General features: G+C 44.4%; 1 protein-coding gene across 3 annotated transcripts in view; it reads left to right on the top strand.

Annotated features, from left to right (window-relative positions):
• STOX2 (storkhead box 2) overlaps positions 1–24595 on the top strand; it is a 264051-nt gene that overhangs the window by 123546 nt on the left and 115910 nt on the right. The window contains exon 1 of one of the 3 annotated variants that reach the window (XM_075610537.1): positions 7027–7995. The exons of the other annotated variants lie outside the window; for them this stretch is intronic. Within the exon in view, the coding sequence (XP_075466652.1) occupies positions 7830–7995 (166 nt within the window). The 5' untranslated portion in view covers positions 7027–7829. Of the gene's footprint in view, positions 1–7026; positions 7996–24595 lie in introns of those variants that run through there. 3 annotated transcript variants of the gene reach the window in all.

Genomic DNA, 24595 nt, shown 5'->3' with positions numbered 1-24595 from the left:
TGGCGAGACTGACTTTGAAGCTTGCTCAGCAGCAGTAAATACACACAGAACACAACCACACACACACAGCTACAAACACACACATTACACACAGAAATAGCCCCGATCCATGCCCCCCCGCTTGCGCCTGCAAAATTATGAAGGACCACTTGCGCTCATTTTTGGAGAGTTGATGACACCACCGCACTGAAGCATGAGCGCTCTCAGCAACACAGTGGACGCAACATATCACACATACACACACACACACCCCTGCGAGTGCGCGCACTCCCTCCTGTCAGCCGTGCCGAACGGAGAAGACAGAGAGAGGAAGTACACCAGTGAAAGGGCGGCTGCCGGGTCACTGCTATGTGGGGACGTGGAACCCCTGAGGTGCAACCCTGGTTGAAAACCACTGAGGCTGGAGACAGTCAGCCGTGCCATCCTCCACCCCCCCATACACAGTACCCCCCCCCCCCAGGATGCGCCGGCAGAACTCCGCCCCGGATTTTCCCGTGTGAAGAGCAGAGGAAGGATGTTGGGAGGGAGAAGGGAAGGAGGAGGACGACATAACGTCAAGTAGCATCCTGTTGTCATGGCAACACGGCAGCCATTTTGACAGGAGCTGAAGGGGGAGAGACAGCACAAGAATGCCGGTAAGAGACTCGCCTGCGGGCCAAATGCACATGGCCGCGGCGAGCGGGCGAGTACATTTGTTAAGATAGAGATACATATATATATATATATATATATATATATATATATATATATATATTATTTATGAGAGAGAGAGATCTAAAAAAATGTGTGTACTATTTACTAATTTCTCCCTGCTATTTGGCATTAAATCATATGGCAGTACTGGTGGTAATCTTGGCAGAGACAGGTATTCATTGTCCTTACAGGGAGGAACAATTGTGCAGCCTGAGGGGAATATATCAGCACCTCCAAGAATATTTTAATAATCCCACCAATTTGTGATATCGATTCCAAGGTTGATATTCTCAAAACCAAAAACTTGTTCGCGTACTGCTCCCTACCCAAAATACCCATAGATGTTAACGTCCAAGGAGCCAAATCAGTGAGATTTGGGGGGGTTGGACCAAGAAAAATTATTTTCATGGAAAAGTATTGTACTGCCACTAAAACTGACTCCAAATCAGTGATTCTCACAGACAACTGGTGTTCGTTAACAGGTCTGAATTTCGAGTGACCTTCAATTAAGTACCAAAGAAGCTACAGACCATCTCCAATTGCAATGGTGAATAAATAGTACAGTAATAGTAATAGTTTCTCAACAATCAGATCAGAATTAGACGTACATATCTTTTTTTTGTTATGGAATCCTCACAATCGTTAAATATTAAACGCTGACAGATGGGTCATCGGTGCATTGCTGGGGTATAAAAGGATGCCTGGTTTCTAACCAAGAATAGCACTTTGGGACTAGGACTGGTTGACTTTATAAAACAAATCAAATAATCCCATGGGATTACACATGTATATTAATTTTTTGGAAGGCAGTGCAATACAAGTGTAGCCCCGGTCTTATTTTGCCCCCAGAGACCCCCCTCCGAGTTTGCCGAGCTCCTGCGGGTGCCGCCGGAGCCAGCGACGGACCCGCCGGCTGCTCACGGAGGTGGGGGCCGGAGCAGGGAGCGCTCCGAGTCCCTGGAGTCCCGGCGGCGCACCCGGATAGCGGGGGCCACCATTGCCGATGCGCGCATGCGCGTGATTGCGCAGGCGCGGGAACAGTTAGAAAGTTCTTCATAACTGCAGTCAGTTAGAAAGTTGCGGCGGCCATTAGGGACTTGCGCATGTGCAAGGCGAGTGCGCACGCGGCCCCAATGCAAAGACAGCCTCCACGGGACTTACAAGTCCCATGAGGCCTAGAGAGGCAGGCACCGTGTGTCCACAAGTGGCCAATGAGAGGCCAGGATTCACTAGAGGAGCATTAATACATTTCGCGGCTTAGGCAACGGCAGTTGGAGCTGGGAGCAGGAAGGGGAAGGAAGGGTGTAGGGAGCAAGTGGCTCCTACACCAGGTAACGTAGTTCCCCAGATCCCAGGCAGGCCCCAATCCCCACCAGGGTAGTGGGTAAGTACTGAGGGACGGCCCCTAGGTTAGGGACCCTGCCCTTAGCAGTGTGTGGAGTGTGCAGTCTTGTCAGTGTCACGGCTGTCAGTGCTGTGTGCGCTGACAAGTAGGCACAGTGTGTGTGCGCAGCACGTTTGCTGCAGGTACCTCGGAAGTTTCGGAGGGCACGTGTACTTTAACCGTGGTTCCAGAGTCGGCTCTGGAGCCGGAACCAGAAGAGACAGAGGTGATTGGCCTCCACCCACAGAAGGGGGGGTACCACCTGCTCTGACTTTCACCCCAAGCGGTATAGAGTCATACAGGCTCCAAAGGCAGGCTTGCCACTGGTAGTGTGCCCATGGGTAGTAGCAGACGGGAATGTGACTGGTGAATGGATTGTCGGGTCATCTACGTTACCCCTAGTGCTCACTACAATAGTGATAGACGGGGAAGGATGCCTGCACTGCTGCCTGAGCGGATGTGATTGCCCCGTCGGTGAATTGACCCGAGGGCCCAAGTGTCCTGACTGTGAGGTGCAGTTCCTGAAACCCAGACTGCCGCAGCCTATAGAACCGCCAGAGGAAGAAGAGGAGGAATCTGACCTCTCTACTCAAGTGAGTTATGCTGGTAATCAGTCTGGCCTAATTCCAGAGGCCTCAGGGGACCCGTGTGTCCAAACCAATGTTGCGGACCCTCTCAAAGAGGACATCCTAGGGCTAGGGCAGGAACCTCTGATGGCGGAACCCGTGGAGAAAGAGGAACCTGATGTCTCTACCCCGGCGGTCAATGCCGCTGCTAGTCCACCTGCCTCAGCTATGGAGGTTGTGGAGGGCCCGTGTGCCCAAATGGACATTCTAGACTCAGGTCCCGCGCCGGCGCCGCTGAAGGCAGAGTCACAGATGTCGGTTCCAGACCCGGTTCCCGAGCAGGAACCACAGAGCCCAGAACCGCAGATTCTGGAATCACAGGGTAAGGTGTCTATACCCCCATCCTCTTTTGGTGATTCCAGCGACCAACCACTCGTGGTGATGCGCCTGCCGGCGGACCACTCATGCCAAGTCACTGAGTCAACTATCTCGGCGGATACAGAGCCTGCTGTGGGCCTGTGGGCCCTACTGTGGCCAGTCCGGCCTTCTACGATGGTACCAGCGGTCCCAGGCTTTGGATCAGTACCTGCCAACGACGACAGGGGTGAGTTGACTGCCCCAGGGGTGTCGGGTGTGAGCTCCCTGGTGATCGTGGAGCCTGGTGGCTCCAAAGGTAGGGTCACCCGGGCGATGGGCTCACCTCGTCATCGCGTCCTGGTGGAGGTGGCTCCCCAAGAAGATCTCTGCAGACCAGGGAGCAGATTTGACCTCATCAAGGTATCCGGCACAGCGGCCAGGAGTGACGCCTACTCCTGCGCGAGGAGTCTCCAAGCTTTGTCTTCTCAAGACACGGGCCTGCCCGTAGACATTGTGCTGTCCACAGAGGATGTCACCGTTAAAGGGATTGCTGGAGCGGACAAAGACTGTGCTGTGGCCGCTCTGGTAGTTGTTGCCTCTTCCATGCGCACGATGGAGCGCTTCGTTCGCCATGTGGTGGACCGAGGCAAGAGACTGAACCTCCCTGTCTCCCGTGAGATGAAAGCGAAGGATCCGGCAAGGGGCAATACCAAAAACCCTGTACTATTTTTTTTTCTGCGAGGGGGAGGCGATGGTTTGGCGGTAGAGACTGTAACACCTGATCTTGAGTTCCAAAAGACTCACAGGAGTCAAAGTGGGATACCCTCACCCAATCAGTTAGGGGCACTCCACTATGAGACTCTGCTGGCCTCGGGTATCCACGTGATTATGTTGGGTACCGGTGAACAAATGCATGTTGTGTGTGGTGTATCATTTGCAATGCATTTTTCATTATATAACCCCCTGTTGCATGCTTGCTACCCAAGCGAGGTCGTTGGGATTCTACGAGGGGGAGAATGTAGCCCTGGTCTTATTTTGCCCCCAGAGGACCCCCCTCCCGAGTTTGCCGAGCGGTCGCGGGTGCCGCCGGAGCCAGCGACGGACCCGCCGGCTGCTCGCGGAGGTGGGGGCCGGAGCAGGGAGCGCTCCGAGTCCCTGGAGTCCCGGCGGTGCACCCGGCTAGCGGGGGCCGCCATTGCCGATGCACGCGCATGCGCAGGAACAGTTAGAAAGTTGCGGCGGCCATTAGGGACTCGCACATGCGCAAGGCAAGTGCGCACGCGGCCCCAATGCAAAGACAGCCTCCACGGGACTACAAGTCCCATGAGGCCTAGAGAGGCAGGCACCAGGTGTCCACAAGTGGCCAATGAGAGGCCAGGATTCACTAGAATACATTTCGCGGGCTTAGGCAACGGCAGTTGGACCTGGGAGCAGGAAGGGGAAAGAAGGGTGTAGGGAGCAAGTGGCTCCTACACCAGGTAAGGTAGTTCCCCAGATCCCAGGCAGGCCCCAATCCCCACCAGGGTAGTGGGTAAGTACTGAGGGACGGCCCCTAGGTTATTGACCCTGCCCTTAGCAGTGTGTGGAGTGTACAGTCTTGTCAGTGTCACGGCTGTCAGTGCTGTGTGCGCTGACAAGTAGGCACAGTGTGTGTGCGCAGCACGTTTGCTGCAGGTACCCGGTTGAGTGCAGTGTGCCTGCTGCAGGTACAGTGGGAGTGCAGTGTGTTTGCTGCAGGTGTTAGGTTGAGTTAGTCAGAAGGGATCCGGGAGGTGAAGGGAGAGGTAGAGTGGGTGCAGGGGGTCAGTGACTCACCTGCATAGGACCGGCTACCCCGTAGGCCCTAGGAGTGTTCCCTGAAGTCACCATAGGTTGCTGTGCTGCAGGGACGCACATAGTGGTAGCGAGCATCACCTTTTACTGTGTAGACAGCTAGGGACAAAGGGACAAGCGTGTGGAGCAGGCTTGCTGGCGAGTCGTCTGGGACCAGACGGCTGGACATTGAGACCCAGGAGGCAGACCGCTGATTCATCTGACCCTTTGCGAAGAGGTACCGGTCACCGCCGTGACCGGAAGATACTATAACAACAAGTGCACCAACACCGGTCAACAGGCGCTGATCCCGCCTTAGGCTAAACTCTTTAGGAACACTGAGCGAGTGGTTAAAGAACTGAGCCTATACCAACACATTACCGTACACGGACACAGTGTGGAGCACGCGGTAGCGGGACTGAGACAGTACTCATTAGGAGCGTGGCTGAGCCACTACCGTTATAAGGACGGTACCAGTTATTAGGATATGTGTTATTGCTAAGTTGCATTATAGAGTGATAAGGTTGCCGTGCATTATCATTATTGCAGTAAAGTTGGTTGCATCACGTGTATGTATTTCTTGCCCAGGGGAATCTCACATCACGGGTATCCTGGGTAAGTGGAGGCACTGCGCTAGAATAGTTACCCCAGGCTCCCAGCTAGCGGAGGCTCAGATCTCCTGGAGCCGCAGGTGTTGTACAGTGACCAGTAGTTCCTTTGGGAGGGGTCAGAAAAAGGGCTACACAAGGTTGTACTAGGTTGTACTAGGTTTTGCAAGATTGTGTCTTTAGGTCCCTTATTGGCCACCGCATATTGAACCTTCCATTTCACCCATCCATAACTGGCAAACATGAAAAAAATGTCAGGGGTTTGGTAGTGAAGTCCATTGACTTGCATTGGATGTAGAGATCTTTATCAGAGAGAAAGTAGGGGGAAAACAACACTTCTCAGGGACCACTGGGCAGTATGGTGTGAGAACATTGTCTAGTTTTCCATTCTATGTTGTATACTGTATCAGAGAATCCGTAATATGTTACCAACACTCTACCCAAAAGGCGGCTGGCAAAGTGTTTGTTTTGGAAATGAAAGGCACTATATAAATAAAAATTAGTGTGAGTTTTGATGGAAAAACATAATCCACAAACTCAATGCAAAATCATACAAATCGCAAAGAATTAAGGCTGTGTGGCATGCATATTCTGCACCTCCTAAAATGTTATAATCTCATATTCCCAAATCTAAAATAATCTCCTTTCACACAGTGTGTTTTTGGTGCCTCTTAACTATGGTCTGTCAGTCTGGTAACAGCTGTATTGTGCCTTTCTGTATTCGGCTCAGCCAGTTGGTAGCGGACGACAAACAGAGCGAGAGGAAGAAGAAGCAAGGAGTGTGAAAGCAAAGGAAAGCTGCCGCTTCCATAACCATTTCAGAGCACTTTGATTACACTACAGTGGAATTTGTTTGCAGCTGTCTGAGGACCTGCCCCCCAGGCGTTACTCTGTTTATTGACATACATTTGAATAACGCAGACGCAAAAGTTGTAATGCCATTTTTCATTCCCCTCTCTTCCCTCTTCTCAAAACAAACATATTTTCTTCCCTTCTTGGAGAGTGCTGGACTATCCTAAAAATACACAGCTTTGTATGTAAATAGACCAGAGCTGATTATAGGCTGGGACTACAGCCAAGCTTTGAGAGAGCCTCCGGGTGTTTTACATTAAAATGTGAAGCCTGACAGGATCAGTGTGTCTGGTTTAACCCATTAGTGGGGTGACATTGGTCCTATAAGATGAGAGGGGTGATAACAAGAAACACGCAAACCTGCATGAGTTGTTATCACGTACAACCTTTCAAAAAACGTATAAAAACCTAGGATACTAGAGATATTGTGTGAAATATCCCGTGTTGATGCCGACTCTCTGGGGTGAAGGGGTTAAGACAGCTTCTTGATTAGCATGAGACTGGGTTGGCTGCCTTGTTTCCTGCCCTTCAATAGCTTTTCACTGCATTCAAAGGCAGAGAGCCATTCAACAGAGGAGCACTACAGTAGCAACCGAGCAGGCTCTGCAGAGCTGGGAATATCTGAGAACAAACTGTTTGGGGTCTCATTAGCTTGCAAGAGCAGCCTGGTGAAGGAGATAAAAAGAGGAATATCACAGAGGTGGCAGAAAAAGGCTCCAAGTGGACAAAGCAAAGGTGGGGGGGGGGGGGTGTGGGGAGGGGGAGAGGAGAAAGACAGATCATTAAAAACAGTTGATTTACCCCTATTGGTTATCAGTTAAATTTGGTGCATGATCTTGCCTGTGTGCTATAACGGGGGCTTTTGCACACCCAATGTGCGAGGAGCAGCTGTGCGGCTGTGAAGAATGAATATTCTCCCCTGATTACTGCAATGCCGATTTAGATTGCCTCATTGATTCGCACCACGGAGCCTGATAGGTGAAGAGGGGAAAAAAAAAAATATCAACGTTCGACGTCACCGCCGCTTCATTTCAGTTCCACCACGATTGGGTTATTGACACCGTTTTTTATTTCGGCAGATCCTGGGTAGCAGGGTTCAGGTGGAAACCAAATTTTCTGGGTGTTCCCCCCCCCACCCCCCCCCCCTCAGTATTTGCTTGGTTCTTTTGTGTTGTGCCTCACAGTTGGCTAGGCAGCCCTATGCTGAATCAAGCTATTGTTTGGGATCTCAGAGCTTTCACGTTACAAATCTCTGCTCACTCCCCCTCCCCGTCTTTGGCTGAGAAGCCACATAATGTGCCTTTCCTCCACATGAATCTGGAAGCTATAAGCTGGATTGATTGCAAATGAAGTGTAATGCATTGTGGGACGTGTGTAAAATTGGATCATTCGAGGTAGAAAACGAACGGACCCGCAGCTTGCTTCCTTATAAGTGGTAGCGGCAAAATGTTTGCAGCCCGTGCTCCAGCTGTGCGTGCCGTGTTTGGATGAAGAAAAGGGAACAGTGGTGAGACCCGTCTCATGCTGCTGGACAATTAGGCTTCAGGTAGCCTCAGAATGAAGAAGACCCGGAGTACAACCTTACGCCGGGCCTGGCCCAGCGCTGATTTCTCTGACCGGGCCTCGGACCGCATGAGGTCCCGCAGTGAGAAGGACTATCGCCTGCACAAACATTTCCCACCAGCTTTTATTTCCCAGGCATCACGGGGCTACATGACATCAGGTTTGTAACAGCATCTCTTCTTGTCTTGGTACAGTGCTTCACGTTGGTTCGTGCTACAGTAGTGCAGGAAACCGTTAATATTCATATGCTTGAAAGAAAACCTCTATTTGTGTGTATATTAATGTATATATGAGTGTGTGCATGTGTATATATGTGTATATGTGTATATATATATATATATATATATATATATATATATACACACGTTTATGAACATATAAATGTGTGTTTATATATATATATATATATGTACAGTTGGTGTATATATATATATATATATATATATATATATATATATATATATATATATATATATATATATATATATGTGTGTGTGTGTGTCTGTATGTGTGTGTATATATATATATATATATTTGTGTGTATTTTTGCGTGGATGTTCCCACATCCACCATTTTGTACATCACTAACATACTCGCTTAGGCCTTTCAATATGGTGTTATTTGGCAAATAATGTATGCAGCACATCTATATCTAGACTGAAGGGGGGAAAAAAACATGAATGGCTGCACTGGTCACACATCAGCCCTTTTGCTTGCCTTCCTCTTGTGAGCTGCGTATTTAGTACATATTTGCAGCTGCACATCTAGTACTTGTGCTGTAGGCAGAATGCTGCACATATTTCAGAAATCCGAGGGTTTACCTGCTCACCTTGCATATATCTGTTGCATATTTTTAGAACCGGCGGCGAGAGAAACATCAGAGAATATGGAGGTTGTAGATCAGTGTCCCTGCTGCAGAAAGGGCACAACACCGGTAACAAAATAATAATAAATCACATTTGATTTATCAGGTTTAAAATCCCTTTGCTATTAATAATGGTTTCTTTCGGACACGTAAAGAGGTTATTCTCATCCGTTTTGCAGCAGAGAGCTTTTGATAAATATCAAGTCAATTTGGAAGAAAAAAAAAATATCAGGTGGCTAAAAACCGACATGTTTAAGCAGTGGAAGAAATCTATTTAAAGACTGCTGCGTAATCGCAAAGCCGCTCGAGACTGAGAAACGGGACTCGGTTTTGCAGCACATCGCTGAAGTACACTTGTGATCAAGCCATGAACCCTCCATTGAAACGACACATTCAGAATATTCCTCTCTGACACATTTGGCAAGACCTGGATTGAACACATAGATACATACATGATTTGGAATTTTATAAATGCCATATCAGTAACTGTTCATTGAAAGCTACCGCTCATTTTCAGGTACACACTGTGCTACAGTGGAGGGAGAGAAGCATCATGCAGCTGCGTTATGAATAGCTATGTTACTGCTTTGGTTGTGGGAAATAAGCCATACCCTTTAATTTTAGGTATTAGATTGCAGTTCTAACCACGCTTTGTTTTTGTTTGAGGATTATTTTGCTTTGCTAGGCAGATTTCTCCTTGTATACTCCCCCCCCCCCCCCCCCAAGGCCCCATTTATCAGCACTAATCATTAAAAGATTGCAGTGAGCACATACATTACATACACTTGATAATTTGCAGGTACTCTTTTTCTGGCATCTTTTGTACACTTAGAGTACTATTGACCCCGAACGTATTAGAGTATTTCATATGAAATTGGTATATTAGGCCTGCAGTGGCATTTGGGGTGACATCTTATTGCTGGCCAGCCTCTCGCTCAAACAGCATCAGAGACTTTATGGCTTTGCTCTGTGATATTAGAATTATTTCATGTTATTTTGTTTAAGTGTATGCTCTTTTACTGATTCATAGGGCCCTGACAGCAGAAGGAGCTAAAAGCTCTCATTCTGCAGCGTAAAAATCCTGCTATAAATCAATACACCATACCACTAAATGCCTTTTAATTTAAGCTATCCTTCTGTAGTACTATTTCCGATTTGTATGCAACTCCGTACGTGTGGTGTGTGTGTATAGTTGTCTTCTGAAAGCCTAGATCATGGGTAGCCAACTCCAGTTCTCAAGAGCTACCAACAGGTCCTGTTTTCAGGATATCCCTGCTTCAGCACAGCTGGCTCAATCAGTGGCTCAGCCTTTGACTGCACCACCTGTGCTGAAGCAGGGATATTCTGAAAAGCTACCCTGTTGGTAGCTCTTTAGGACTGGAGTTGGCTACCCCTGGGCTAGATGCTGTCTACCATTTGTAAGCCGTGCATTTGTTTAGACCATAAATAAAAATAAGATGCCTTTTTAAATCGCTGTGTCTTTCTGCATTCCACATGTGCAAATGTGTTTCAAATATAACTCTGGAGCTGCTGTCGCTCTCTGCAAAGCTCATCCAACCGTTTCTGTCCTGACTTGATGCTGAAATGTGAGAATATATTGTGTCCTTTTTAAGATCAGCCATGCAGTGATCTGTAAAGAGGGAACAGGAGGTGACAGGAATAAGATAACTCGAACAGTTGTTCTCTGTAGTGTAAAAAAAAAAAAAAAAGTTAAGGGTTTATAGCAGTCGTTCTGTTGGTGGATAACCTCCTTCTACCGCTACAAATTAACATACCACAATATATAGTGATGACGAGTATCTCTACAAAGATTTGCAGCCACCCGAAGCACATTGTCCTTAGGGAAATGCAACTCTAAGCCAGCTTTTGCTCACAGAGCTCCATCAGTTCTGCCATGTTGATTTTGTATGGTGCACGCCCCCAGTGCAAACATAGCCACGGTATTGACCAGTAGGAGAGTTCTTTGCTGTACTAGTTGCTTCCTATAGGTGTTGATGCCTGAGTGATGGTGGGACGTACGGGTTTGTAAATGAAAATTCAGCTGATTTCCTCCCCCCCACATTTATGTTTTTTTTTGGGGGGGGGGGACCCTCTGTTCTAGAGTAACAGAAGCTTTAGGGTGTGTGGGAAGTGTATGCTTTGTTCACATCATTCTGCACCGGTGTCACTTGTAGGGAAAACCGATAAATGTATTTCTTACAACAGATTCAGATTCATCTTCATCTCTTAGATGCAGAGGTTGATGTGACCTCTGGCAGATTTTATGTGCACAGGGAAATAGAAAAACAACACTTATTACAGGTATAAACTTTTGATTCATCTCATTATATTGTCCCTATACCTTCTCCCCGACGCTTCTTATGGCCTAGTATACACAAGCAGTACATGATCAAAACAACGCATCTTCATACATTGAGACAATGGAGTATATATTAAAAATGTGTCTCTCAAGATCAAAGTACATCAGGATGCGATGCTTGATACATGGGCCTGCAATGGCAATAGTACTGACAGACATAAAGTAGGCGTTGCACTTATTTACCATTGTTTTTTCTTTTCTTACATATTACACATGGGTAATTAGCATTTAGTCACATCGTTTTCGTGAGTGATTGATTGAAATTCACCTCCTCGAGTGTTAGCTCTCCAGAGCAGGTCCTTCATTACCGTCTACCTGTTTGCGCTTGTCTGTCCTTATTTGGTATGTGATTCAGATCATTCTGTACCCTGATTGTACTGCGCTGTGGAATATGTTGGCGCTTTGCAAATGAATAATAATTCAACAAAATCCTACCTTCGCAGTAGCACAGGCGCTGCATACATACAGTACTATAGTTACCTGCTCTTGCAGAGAAGATGTTCACCCCATTTTACTAGAAGGAAATGGAGCCCATCGGGATATTTCAGGGAACCTCTTTGCTAGCAGGAAATGCAAACATTATTTTTCTTGCACACACAGAGATGTGCAACATAATGTCTTGAAAACACATGGGATCTTTCAGACCAGTGCTTTTCTGTTTGCCCAATCACTTAGCGTAATTGCTATGAGCATCATTGTGGTTGTTTGTCATTAAATGCAGCATTGTTTAAACATGGAAAAAAGTGCATTGGTCAAGGTGGTTGGCTTTTGTCAAAGGAATCTGATGAGGTATGTGAATAGGCAAATTACTGGTCAGTGGATGTTTAGGCAGTTGCAGTCTATAAATTATAAAGCAGCCCTCCTCTGTCAGAGAGAACAATGCATGTCCAACCTAGGCAATTCAGTTCATACAGTATGTCTGTATCTCACTTCACCCCTCCTGTGGACATGTTTCATTGAATAATTCTCCAATAATGTGGTATTTTAATGGGAATAAAATTTTTTAACAGTTTTGGGGAGCTTTTCCAAAAGTGAGTTCTGTGAGGTCTTTTTTTATTATAATCATGATCTTTGTCGTTTTTTGGAGCGGCGCTTAGCCAGGAGAACAATATGTGTGTGTGTGTGTGTGTGTGTGTGTGTGTGTGTGTGTGTGTGTGTGTGTGTGTGTGTGTGTATATATGTATATACATATATATATATATATATATATATAAACCAACTGTAAATATTCCTGTATATTCATTTGCATGTCTTAGACAGGTCTGCAACCCTGTCTTTCACCATTATCACCCAGCACACAGCACTTCCACTGCAGCAAGGGATTCTGGGAAATGACATGCAAATGAGCACACAGTAAATGTGGTGATTACCTACTCTTTAATCTCATCTGAACAAATGTCAGCAGCCAACCTCACACTGATGATACCCATCAAGGTTGAAACATGTCTGTGAGTGGGTTTGCTGGCTTTGCATCTCCCAAGCCCTTGCTTAAAAGCTGTGTTTAAAGCAGCATGCATTGGCTAAGGGTTGCTCATGTAATGTGAGCATGAGATAAAAGGTGGCACTGTGTGCTCATTTGCATGTCATTTCCCAGAATCCCATGCTGCAGTGGAAGTGCTGTGTGCTGGGTGATAATGGTGAAAGACAGGCTTGCAGACCTGTCTTAAGACATGCAAATGAATATACAGGAATATTTACAGTTGCTTTATGCTTTACTGTGGAGGGTTTTAGTCACTTTTTTTAACCACCATAACCTTAATAAATGTGGTGATTATTATTATTATTATGTATATGTATATATTGGGATGCAGTACCATGTATTTCTATTGAATACAACATTTCTGGATTTCCCTGGCTGTGTGCTGTCTCGTTTTTTCCCGGACCCCCATCTGGTAAAATCTATTTGTGTATGTGCATGTATGGGACAAGCATCAGTGGATTATCTGTATAAAAAATATATAAAATACATTCTATAAAATATAAAAATATATCAACGGTAACAAAGAATTGGAAACAGATTAAACGGATATCCAAAACAATTGTTAAAAAAAATCATAAACACAAGACATCAAAAAGTGCAATAAGGGTAATATATGTTGAGACAGCAACACATATATGTAGATAGATCTTCCAAGGTATAAAACCAGATATTGTCATTTTGTTAAAAATGCACCCATATCAATGTGTACATTTAAGCCATAAGGAACGAAAGTTTTGAGGGTATGGATCCATCTAGTCCCAAGTTTAGATATAGCATTGATGGTAGCTCCTCCTCTCCAATTGTATGGCAATTTTTCTATTCCCATACAAACAATACCTACAGGATTTTGATTATGATGTTCAGAGAAATGTTTGGACAGGTTGTGCTGAAGCGTAATTTAAGCTTTCCAGTGGTGCACCCTATGTATTGCTTCTTGGATAAACTATATTTGTGAAATCACAGTTAATAAAGTGATTCAGCTATCTTCAAATGTGCGAACCAAAAACCTGACACATTTCGCCTTGGTTTGTGAACTTGTCTCTATAATATATGATGATTTTGTAAGTGGGATGACATGTTTACAAACTGTAGCACTTAAAGGTTGATGTGATCAGGGGCTGGACTTGGAATGATGGCAGTGCTGTCATTAACCAAACACACACAAATGAAATTACAGACACTGCCCAAACCCCACTGTGTGAGCAGCATGCACTGTGCAAGGCTAGAGTGGAGTTGTAGTCGCTGCATTGGACTGGAGAAAACTACACTGAAAGGATGGAATTCACACTTTGGTGATGACACTCGCCATCAGGTGGTGGTGGGAGGGACACGCACAATTGTCTATAGTCTCCTCTGGTCTTTTTGTGTAGGTGTCTTGGTGCACTTATCCTTAGCATCACAAAACAACTACAGGAATGCTGGTTTTAGGGAATGTGGTCTTTGTGAGAAATGTACATTTGTATTTCAATGGCATCCCCATGGTTGAGTTATTGTCATTTACCATGTTGGCAAGTTGTTCATTGGGCTCCTGGAAGCACTTGCTTCATTAATAGTTCCATGTGATGGGAGAGTGTATTGTTCTAAAGAAAGCTGTTTAATCGCTAATTAGGGTTAGACGCTGTGGCAGCTATATAGAACAATATGCTGTCCTTAGGGTCATAGTGACACAATTGGTAGCCTTTAATATTGACTAAAATCAGACACCTGCTGTACAAGTATTTTGAAATACCTGTTAATGTTCGTTTTTTAAACCTGGTAAGCTAGTACCTGGGATGGGTTTGATTGCATTGAGCTATTCCCTTTTCTGTGTGTGGTGAAGAACCGTCTCCTGATTTCTCTTGTGACAATGCGGGCCTGATCCAGTAATGAGGATACACTTAAGGGATGTACGGTTCTTTTCTGGGTTCCAGCAGAGAAGAAAAAAACTTTCTTGATTTTCAAAGAGAAACCCAGTGATTCAGTGTGGCGCTAAAACACAGTGATAGTGATATTTAAATAATATTAAATGATATATTGTGTAACTGAAAGAAACTCTCAACCGTCCAGGGAATATACACTGATTCCCTCACAAAACGTATGAATCCAGGACAGGAAGGGAGCAGGATCATCAGGAACACCCAGAAAAAAACATATAATAACAAATCATAGTGTAGTACTTATGGACAATTATGGGTCAGAATTCAAGAAGAAACTTGGCTCTTACGGATCGCCTACTTACAAGAAGCAGGATAAAAAACAGCGTTTTTGTATGTAAAGTTGAATAATATATTCCTCCGCCTAAGATAGCAGCATACAGCAGTCACTGATGATTATAAGCTGGATGATGTGATCGCCGGGGCTTTCGTTCTCACAAACCAGCAACCGCATTCATACAGAGAGAAGAGGGAAACATAGTGTGTACCAGGTAACACTAAAAATTTATAGAAGAAGCATAGAAATGTGTACTCACAATGCAACGTGTGAGCACATTCACATAAAGGTTTCTTGGATATCAGGCAGCTACATACACGGCTTAGCAGTTGGAAATGTCCTCCGCTCCACTCAGAAATCCCCTCCTCGAGGGTGCCCCCTCGTCCGGATAGATGGCGTCTGACGTCACTTCCTGGCCTCGGAGTGACGCCTTTTCCGGTAAGGATGGGAAGATCAGGGGGTATGGAAGACTCGCCGAGCCGCAGCAGCAGTGCCTCTAGGGTTGGAGCAGGCTATCAGACCGTCAGTGTATGATGCAGCTGTACTCTGTCTCCTTCCTTAGCTTGGCTCAACGCGTTTCACTGCATCCGCAGCTTCCTCAGGAGAAATAAGCTGCGGATGCAGTGAAACGCGTTGAGCCAAGCTAAGGAAGGAGACAGAGTACAGCTGCATCATACACTGACGGTCTGATAGCCTGCTCCAACCCTAGAGGCACTGCTGCTGCGGCTCGGCGAGTCTTCCATACCCCCTGATCTTCCCATCCTTACCGGAAAAGGCGTCACTCCGAGGCCAGGAAGTGACGTCAGACGCCATCTATCCGGACGAGGGGGCACCCTCGAGGAGGGGATTTCTGAGTGGAGCGGAGGACATTTCCAACTGCTAAGCCGTGTATGTAGCTGCCTGATATCCAAGAAACCTTTATGTGAATGTGCTCACACGTTGCATTGTGAGTACACATTTCTATGCTTCTTCTATAAATTTTTAGTGTTACCTGGTACACACTATGTTTCCCTCTTCTCTCTGTATGAATGCGGTTGCTGGTTTGTGAGAACGAAAGCCCCGGCGATCACATCATCCAGCTTATAATCATCAGTGACTGCTGTATGCTGCTATCTTAGGCGGAGGAATATATTATTCAACTTTACATACAAAAACGTTGTTTTTTTATCCTGCTTCTTGTAAGTAGGCGATCCGTAAGAGCCAAGTTTCTTCTTGAATTCTGACCCATAATTGTCCATAAGTACTACACTATGATTTGTTATTATATGTTTTTTTCTGGGTGTTCCTGATGATCCTGCTCCCTTCCTGTCCTGGATTCATTGATTTTCAAAGAAACGCGAGAATTGAAATTGTTGTTTTGAATAGGATCACAATTTAGGAAGAGACAATCATTTGTAATTAGATTGTGAGCTTTTCGGAGCAGGGACTCCTCTTCCGAAATGCTACTTTTATGTCTGAAGCACTTATTCCCATGACCTGTTATTTGTATTATTTGTTATTTATTTGATTGTCACGTGTATTACTACTGTGAAGCGTTACGTACATTAATGGCGCTACTGTATATAAATAGACATACATACATACATCATACATGGTTATTTAGCTAATGTTTATAATTCTGTGTGCCAAGTGGCACATTACTGCATTACTGCCTTTCAAGCCGTTGAATATCACGCACCAAAATTGTAAGGTGCAGGACAGGTACTTTCCATTAAAAAAAAATTAGTGCAATGCTACTGTACACCAGAAAGAAAGGAAAAATATATATATATATATATATATAGTTAATAAATGTATATAAGCTTTCAATGTCTTGCATTCAAAATATATTTCAAGCAGCAGTTCCCCTACTCTGTGTTTTTTAAATTTTCATTTTTTAACTGAACTGCGCTATTTTCAAAACTTCTTTTCCTTGCTACCAGAGATACATACAGGCAAAATTAATGGTGAAAAATAAATGGCGGTTTAAATCTCCAGGGGCAATAGGAAGCCGCAGTAGACAATGTTGCAGCTTCTTGTTGGGCCACGTCCTGCTGGGGATTTAAAGAGCAGGAAGTACCTGTGGTGCCTTTACTAGTATGTATCTCAGGGAACAGGGGATCCCCATTTTAGCTGCAGGGACTCGCTAGTCCGCACGCTGTAAAAAAGTGGGCCTGGTAAGGGAGCCTGTTGCTTTAAAGCTGCAGTTCAAGCTGCCGTTTAAAAAAAAATACAACATTCCCATTCAATATGTGCATCAATACAATCTGCACACTGACAAGTGATTAGCTAAGCTGCAGATCGAGCCGTTCTCCTGTAATTGACTGTAATAGATTGCTGGCTCAGGGTTATTTAATTCAGTTCTTGCACAGCATTTTGGGCAATGTAGCTCCTACAATATGATTGACTGGGCAGTTACTAGATACAATTGGTGCACTGCTAGGGAGTGTCTTTAAAACATTCTTTTTTTTTTTTAAATGCTACAAGTATTTTCTCATAGTACAGAACTGATTTATTTTTTAAAAAAATACACACGTAGGATATTGCTTGAACTGCTGCTTTAACATTATAACTTTTGAAAAACATTTTCCAATCATGTAAAAAAAGGTAACATTGGGAATTTTTCCAGCTGTTACCTCCAGATTCTTTCCCATGTTAGCTGTGTGCCATTAAGTAGACCATAACCAGAGCAGTATATATTGCATGTTGTATGATCTGGGGTTTTAATGCTTATTGAAAGTAAACCTTCTAGGCCTTAACGTGAAAAAATAACAAATGTCTCCTTTCAATTCTTCATGTTATTGCAATTCCAAAAACTCTTACTAACAGAACTGGTTTGTTGTTAAAAATAATTGGAGGTTTTCTAAGTTTATGTAGTTGACAGATGTTATTTCTCTGTTACATGCGCCAATAGGTTTTGGCCTTGAATATAGATAGACATTTACAACTATATTTTTTTCGTTCACTCTAAGTTTTGGGGATCTGCTTCCCTGCTTGATTTATTTTTATATTAGTCTGAGAGCCAGGATCTCCGTGAGCAACGGCTGATTTTGGTAAATGATTTCATGTAATGCCGGCTAGCAAATGAATGAGCAAAATACTCAGTCCTTCAAAGTATGTACAGTATGAATTTATATTTGTGTTTACAGTGGCGAAAAAGTTTGTGAACCCCTTAGGATTTTCACATATTTCAAACCTTAATCTAAGATAGATAATAATAATAGATAGAGATAACCTGATCAAACAAATCACACAAAAACATGATACTTTTTCAACATTTATTTATCCACAAATGATTCAACATTCAATATCCATGTATGAAAAACTATGTGAACCTTTAAATACAGTACCCCTTGAGCAGCAATGACTTCAACTAAGCGTTTCCTGTAACTGCTGGTCAGTCTCTCACATCGGTTTTGAGGAATTTTGGCCCATTCCTCCTAACAGAACTGCTTAAACTCAGTGACATTTGTGGGCTTCCTTGCATGGACAACTCACTTCAGGTTCTGCCACAACATTTTAATGGGGTTTAGGTCCGGACTTTGACCAGGCCATTCTAAAACATGGAATTTCTTCTCCTGCAGCCATTTTTTAATAGCTATGCTTATATGTTTAGGCTCACGGATGGATGGCCTGACATTCTCCTCTAGATTCTGCTGACACAATGCAGAATTCATGGTTTTGTCAATGATGGCAAGCCACCCAGGTCCTGAAGTAGCGAAGCAGCCCCAAACCATCATACTCCCACCACCATGCTTGACGGTTGGGATGAGGTTCTTCTGTTCGAACACAGTGTTTGGTTTTCATCAAACATAATGTTTCTCATTGAAGCCAAAAAGTTCTACCTTTAACTTGTCTGTCCAGAAAACATTGTTCCAGAAGTCTTGTGGATCATCTATGTGTTCAGGCGGGCAGCAATTTTTCTTTTTAGAGAGCAGTGGTTTCCTCCTGGCTATCGTTCCATGAATACCATTCTCGTTCAGTCTTTTTCTGATAGGTGGGTCATGAACGCTCACATTAGCCAAGGCGAGAGAGGCCTGCAGATCCTTGGATGTTACTCTGGGGTTCTTTTTTTACTTCATGAATGATTTGCCGGTTTGTTCTTGGAGAGATTTTGGTAGAACTGGGTAGAGTGACTGTGGTCTTGAACTTTCTCCATTTGTAGACTATCTGTCTGACAGTGGAAATGGTTTTGTAACCCTTTCCTGACTGATGAGCATCAATAACTGCTTTCTGAGGTCCTCAGAGATTTCTTTTGATCGTGGCATGACGTGTTTCCACATACCTATACGGTGAAGACCAAACTCACAAAGTTTCTGATCTTTATATAGAGAGGGGCCTCCCAAACTCACCCATAAAGATCTACCCAATTATTTACACACTTGATTCTAAATATCCCCTTTAGTTTAGCTGATAAAACCAGGGTTTCACTTACATTTGCACATACCCTCTTAATTACGCATTGTTTGTCTAATTCAAACATCATTTTGTTTCAAAAGACATGGAATTGGTTCATATAAACCCTATTGGATATTTAAGAAAATACTGATTTTGATTCAAGGAGGTGATCTCGCCACTGACTGTAGCATCCACAGTGTACAAAGCGCTTTACAAAAGAGAGAATGTAGTACAGGGAATTTGACTACAATAAGTGCAACAAACAAAATCAGACAATAGGAAAGGAAATCCCTGCCCCAGAGAACTTACAATCTAAGCGGTATGTTGGGAGACAGCAGGCGAGAGAGTAAGTGTTGTAGACGGTAGTACCTAATTATATATGTACTTAATGGTTGGATGTATCAAGCTCCACTTTTGTCATCAAAAAGACCCTAAAATCTCATTTACTACACACACTAGTTTCAGGGATTGAAATATCTATAGTGTCCCCCCTGGTGCCTGGGCTGTGCACATTGATGATTGACCTTATGGGTCAAGTCACCGCTGTGCAGTTCAGTGAGTAGAGCGGGGGTATCGAAGAACAGGAAGCAGAGGTGTGTGAGGCTAGGGGGCGGGGCAAGTCATGGAGGGACGGAGCTGAGATCGGAGATGGGGTGTGTGTGTGTGTGTGTGAACCTGTACAGATCAGTGGGATGATCGCAGGGCAGGTGGTGAAGCTAGTTGGATGGGGTGGACATAGTCAAAGTAGAATGCAGAGGTGTGTGTAGCTGTAGAGCTCAATGGGGGAGGGGGGGGGGGAATCGGAGAGTTGGGGGTGGGGCTAGTCGGAATTCAGATGGGAGTGCCAGTGCGTGTTAGTACAGTAGTTGGTACAGTGTATGTGTGTCAGAGTGTCACAGATACACACTGACATACACACACAGTGACACAGGGCCGACGATGGGTTGGGGCAGGGGAGTAGCTGAAAATCCTCCCCCCTCTCCTCCTGTGCCTAACAACATTCTGGCTCCTAAAAATTCTGGCTGGCTCCTAAAGGGTTTTATATTTTCGGCCACCCTGAGAGCTTAAATACAAAGCTGCTTTCCATTAACATTTGTTGCGTTTGCATAACTTGTGTAATGAGTGGTTATGTGGAATGATGGCCAGAGTTACTTGTTACAAATCCAATCATATTTCATATTCAATTGTGTGATTCTTGTAACTTTATTTGCAGCCTGATCTGAGGGAGAATTAAGGATAAAGTTCGAAGAGAAACTTGAGTTGAATGTATGGAACTTGAAACACAAATCTTACTTTTGATGCCAGTGCTAAAGAATGGAAAACTATTGATTATTTGGTGCCAATGCACTCTGCTGGATAAATATAGCCCAGTGAACCTGCCCATAGAGCTTGCAATTCAATTTTATGGGGACTAGGATCCGACTAGGAGACTAGGATATAAAGGCTGTGGAGTTGCATTTTTTGGCCAACTGCCTAACATGTAGAGTTTTAGTAGTTATATTAGTCTTAAAGAAGTGTAAATTCATTGAAAGTTGTGATGTCATACAGTATTGAAGAGTGACATAAGTCTTCATACAGTAGATACAATGATATGGTAGCGAGCTTTCCAAACCTAAAGCTTTCCAAAGCAGCACCCCCCACCCTGTCTGTATTATTGATCTCTGGTATGTTGAGAATAGCAAAGTTGATTTGTTAATTGTGTGCTGTTAATTTTCCAGCTTGGAAAAGGCAGATTTATTGGGAGGAGGATCATGTGACTGTTTAGATGTATAAATCTGATACCACTTTAAGGGAAGCATTAGCAGGTTTAACATTAGCGTCTTAAGAGTGCTACATCTTAAAGTGGCCATCTTTAAGTGAAAATATATAGTTAGACTATAGTTTGATTAGAGATGGACTTATATCATATAATATATGCACACAGCCCTAGCCTCTCCGACCTTGAACAAGTACTTTAATATGACTTTTTGAGACTTGAAAATTGGATTTCCCAAAACAAACTGTTTTTAAACACTGACAAGGCTGTAACAATGGTCTTTGGGACCAAGGCTACATTTTTAAAGCTTCCAATGAATGAGCTCCAGATCAGAACCAACGCTAACACCACCTTAACTCCTGTTACTATTTTTAAATACTTGGGCATATGGTTTGACTCCCATTTAACATTTGGGTTGCACATTGATACCCTGACATCCAGAATCTATGCAAAACTAGGTGTACTTTATAGGAACCCATCCTCCTTAAGTCTGCTGATCAGAAAGCGTATCGCACAGCAGGTTATAGACTATGGGGACATAGTATATGGTACCCCAAACTCACCCTAGCAAACTTGATGCCCTATACAATTCAATATGCTGTATTTCCTCCAATGCAACCACAGCACCCATCACTGCGAAATGCTCAAAGAACTAGATTGGTCATCACTTGAGTCTAGATGCTAAGTTCATCTCTCCTGTCTTGCCTTCAAATACTGTACTTTCTGGGCAACTTATCTGTCTATCTGAACAAGCTCCTCACCCCTACCACATGCAGCACTTATCATCTGAGATCAGACTCCAAAAAACTGTTCATGGTCCCACGGCTCAACAAAGTATCCGGCCGCTCCTCCTTCTCTTACCGTGCACCCCACAACTGGAACAGTCTACCAGAGACTCTCACTTCCACCACCAGTTTAAGTTCTTTCAAAATTAAAGCTGTCTCACATTTTAATCTGGTCTGTAACTGTTACATACGCCTATAACATTATCTCTTACTGTGCATGCAATGTCTTGTAGTTAATTTATAACCGTGCTCACTTAATTTAACTATGTATTTGTAACAAAGTATCTGTCATCATAACTCTTTGGCCAGGACATACTTGAAAACGAGAGGTAACTCTCAATGTATTACTTCCTGGTAAAACATTTTATAAATAAATAAACCAAACTCACAGGTCTCATGAACACATTTGCATGCTTGAAGAGACATGCACGATTTTGAGTGCTCTGTACACTCATTTCATCTAGGAACACTTCTGATGTTGGTCCAATAAAAGTTAGGACAACCGAACATGAATCTATACTTTGGCCAACTGCCCAAATTCATCTTGTCGTACAACTCAAAGTTAACAAAAGGGGAGCTGCTCTTGCATAGGATTGCTTATCCCAGGGGGGTAGAGGGAATTGCATTTTGGCAGAAGATCAGAGACTGCAAAGGATCCTTTCTTTGTATCTGAGGATTTTAGGGCGGAGGTCAGAAGTAAGTTGCTAAATAAACAGTACAGGCATACCCCGCATTAACGTACGCAATGGGACCGGAGCATGTATGTAAAGCGAAAATGTACTTAAAGTGAAGCACTACCTTTTCCCACTTATCGATGCATGTACTGTACTGCAATCGTAATATATACGTGCATAACTGATGTAAATAAGGCATTTGTAACAGGCTCTATAGTCTCCCCGCTTGCGCACAGCTTCGGTACAGGTAGGGAGCCGGTATTGCTGTTCAGGACGTGATGACAGGCGCATGCGTGAGCTGACGTTTGCCTATTCGGCGATATGTACTTACTCGCGAGTGTACTTAAAGTGAGTGTACTTACAGTAAAGTGGGGTATGCCTGTATGTTGTTTTTTGTTTTGTTTTTTAGGTAGTAGGGATTTCCCCCCCTGAAACAGAATGCTAATCCCCTCCCTATAGTGGCACACAGGGCCAACTTCCGTCTGATAGCAGTAATGTGTTGATTCGGTTAAAACTAGGTAATTGATGTGTTTTTATATGTATTGGTGAGGTGTGGGTGTATTTTTTATATGTATTGGGGGGGGTTATATGTATGGGGGGCTGTTTTTATATGTATGGGGGGGTATTTTATATGTACTGGGGGCTGTACTTTTATATTGGGGGGCTGCACTTTTATATGTATGGGGGGTTTATTTTTATATATATGGGCAGGTGTATTTTTATATGTATGGGGGGTGTATTTTTATATGTATTGGGGTAGGTGGGTGTATTTATACGTATTGGGGGGTATTTTTATATGTATGGGAGGTGTATTTTTATATGTACAGGAGGGTATTTTTATATGTACTAGAGTGTATTTTTATATACTGTATATTGGGAGAGGTGTATTTTTATATGTACTAGGGGGTGTATTTATAATTCCCTGCATTCTCTCCCTCCCCTTCCTTCCCTCCATTCTCTCCCTCCCCTCCTTCCCTCCATTCTCTCCCTCCCCTCCTTCTCTCCATTCTCTCCCCCCCCCCCCATCCATCCATTCTCTCTCCGCTCATCCAATACTGTCTCTCTCTCTCCCCATTCTGTGTCTGTTTCTCTCTCCATTCTGCACATTTAATATAGTGGGGGTTTTTCCCCAATTTTTTTAATTAAATCAAGGGTGCATCTTAGAATCGAGGAAATAGGGTACTTTATTTCTATCAGCTTCACTTTTTATTAGATAACTATGAGATGTGCCGCATTCTGGCAACGTAAGGGTTAACCAACCCATTGGGACTGCAGCATAATGTTTTGTAATGCTTTACAGTCCTCTGTGGTCGCATCTGAGTCTAAAACACAGCTTTAATAGAAAGTGTATATGTATGAATGCAGCATGTTCAGCTTTGGAAATTGCTTTTCTATTGGCGTCTTCTTATTTTGTATGTAACACACTTTCTCCCCCCCCCTCCCTAATCGCAGATGGGGACCATGTGGGGAAATCTACGTGTATTACCATGTGTGGAGCATTGCCTGTCAGGCTCACAGGAGGCCTGTGCCTCCGCTGATGGGAACCTGGGGTGTATCCTGGAACGTACTTACAGCGCCTCCACCTGTGCAGGATTCTAGAGTGTAGAATACCCCCTGACACAGGAACCACATACAGTAACCACATACACCAGAGTATAACAGTTTACTATATGCAGACGATACACAGAACACATAACAATAATAACATCAACTGTGTCACCCTGTAACACTAATAGGTACAACTACCTCTTCGCCTCGCAGGGCTTTAACCCCAACCTTATTCCCCCAACACCGTGTACCCAGGAGTCCCCCCGCCCAAGTGTGAGACAGCGCTGCCCACTAGGTGAGGTGTACTGGTTGGTGCATGTGTTGGGATGAAGGTACCTGCCGAGTGTGTCCACACCCGGGCGCACAGATGATGTACTTGAGATCCCTGCTCCAGAAGGGTAATCCCACATCGTGATCCGCCTCTGCGGTGGATGGCTCCACTTGGAGTGATCCACCTTGGGAATGTCTCTTATCTCTGCTAGCCAGCAGAGGGTGATTCAGTCTTATCACCAGTGACCAGGATATCCACGCTTCCTGGCTATCATCCTCACTTAGGCTGAGTCCATGGTGACTCCAGCCTTGCGGAGACGGGCTGAGGCTGAGGGAAAACGGGTGCTTTCCCTGGCCTTAGTTCGCGCGCCGTCCGGGGGCGTGTCGGGGCGGCCAGTGATGTCACGGAGCTGGTTCGCCCTCATTGGGCGAACCGCTCACGTGACCGGCCCTGCG

This window comes from Ascaphus truei, chromosome 1 (assembly GCF_040206685.1).
Source record: "Ascaphus truei isolate aAscTru1 chromosome 1, aAscTru1.hap1, whole genome shotgun sequence".
Taxonomy (NCBI): domain Eukaryota; kingdom Metazoa; phylum Chordata; class Amphibia; order Anura; family Ascaphidae; genus Ascaphus; species Ascaphus truei.
Note: the sequence above shows the minus strand (reverse complement) of the source record. Positions and strands in the feature narration are given on the sequence as shown.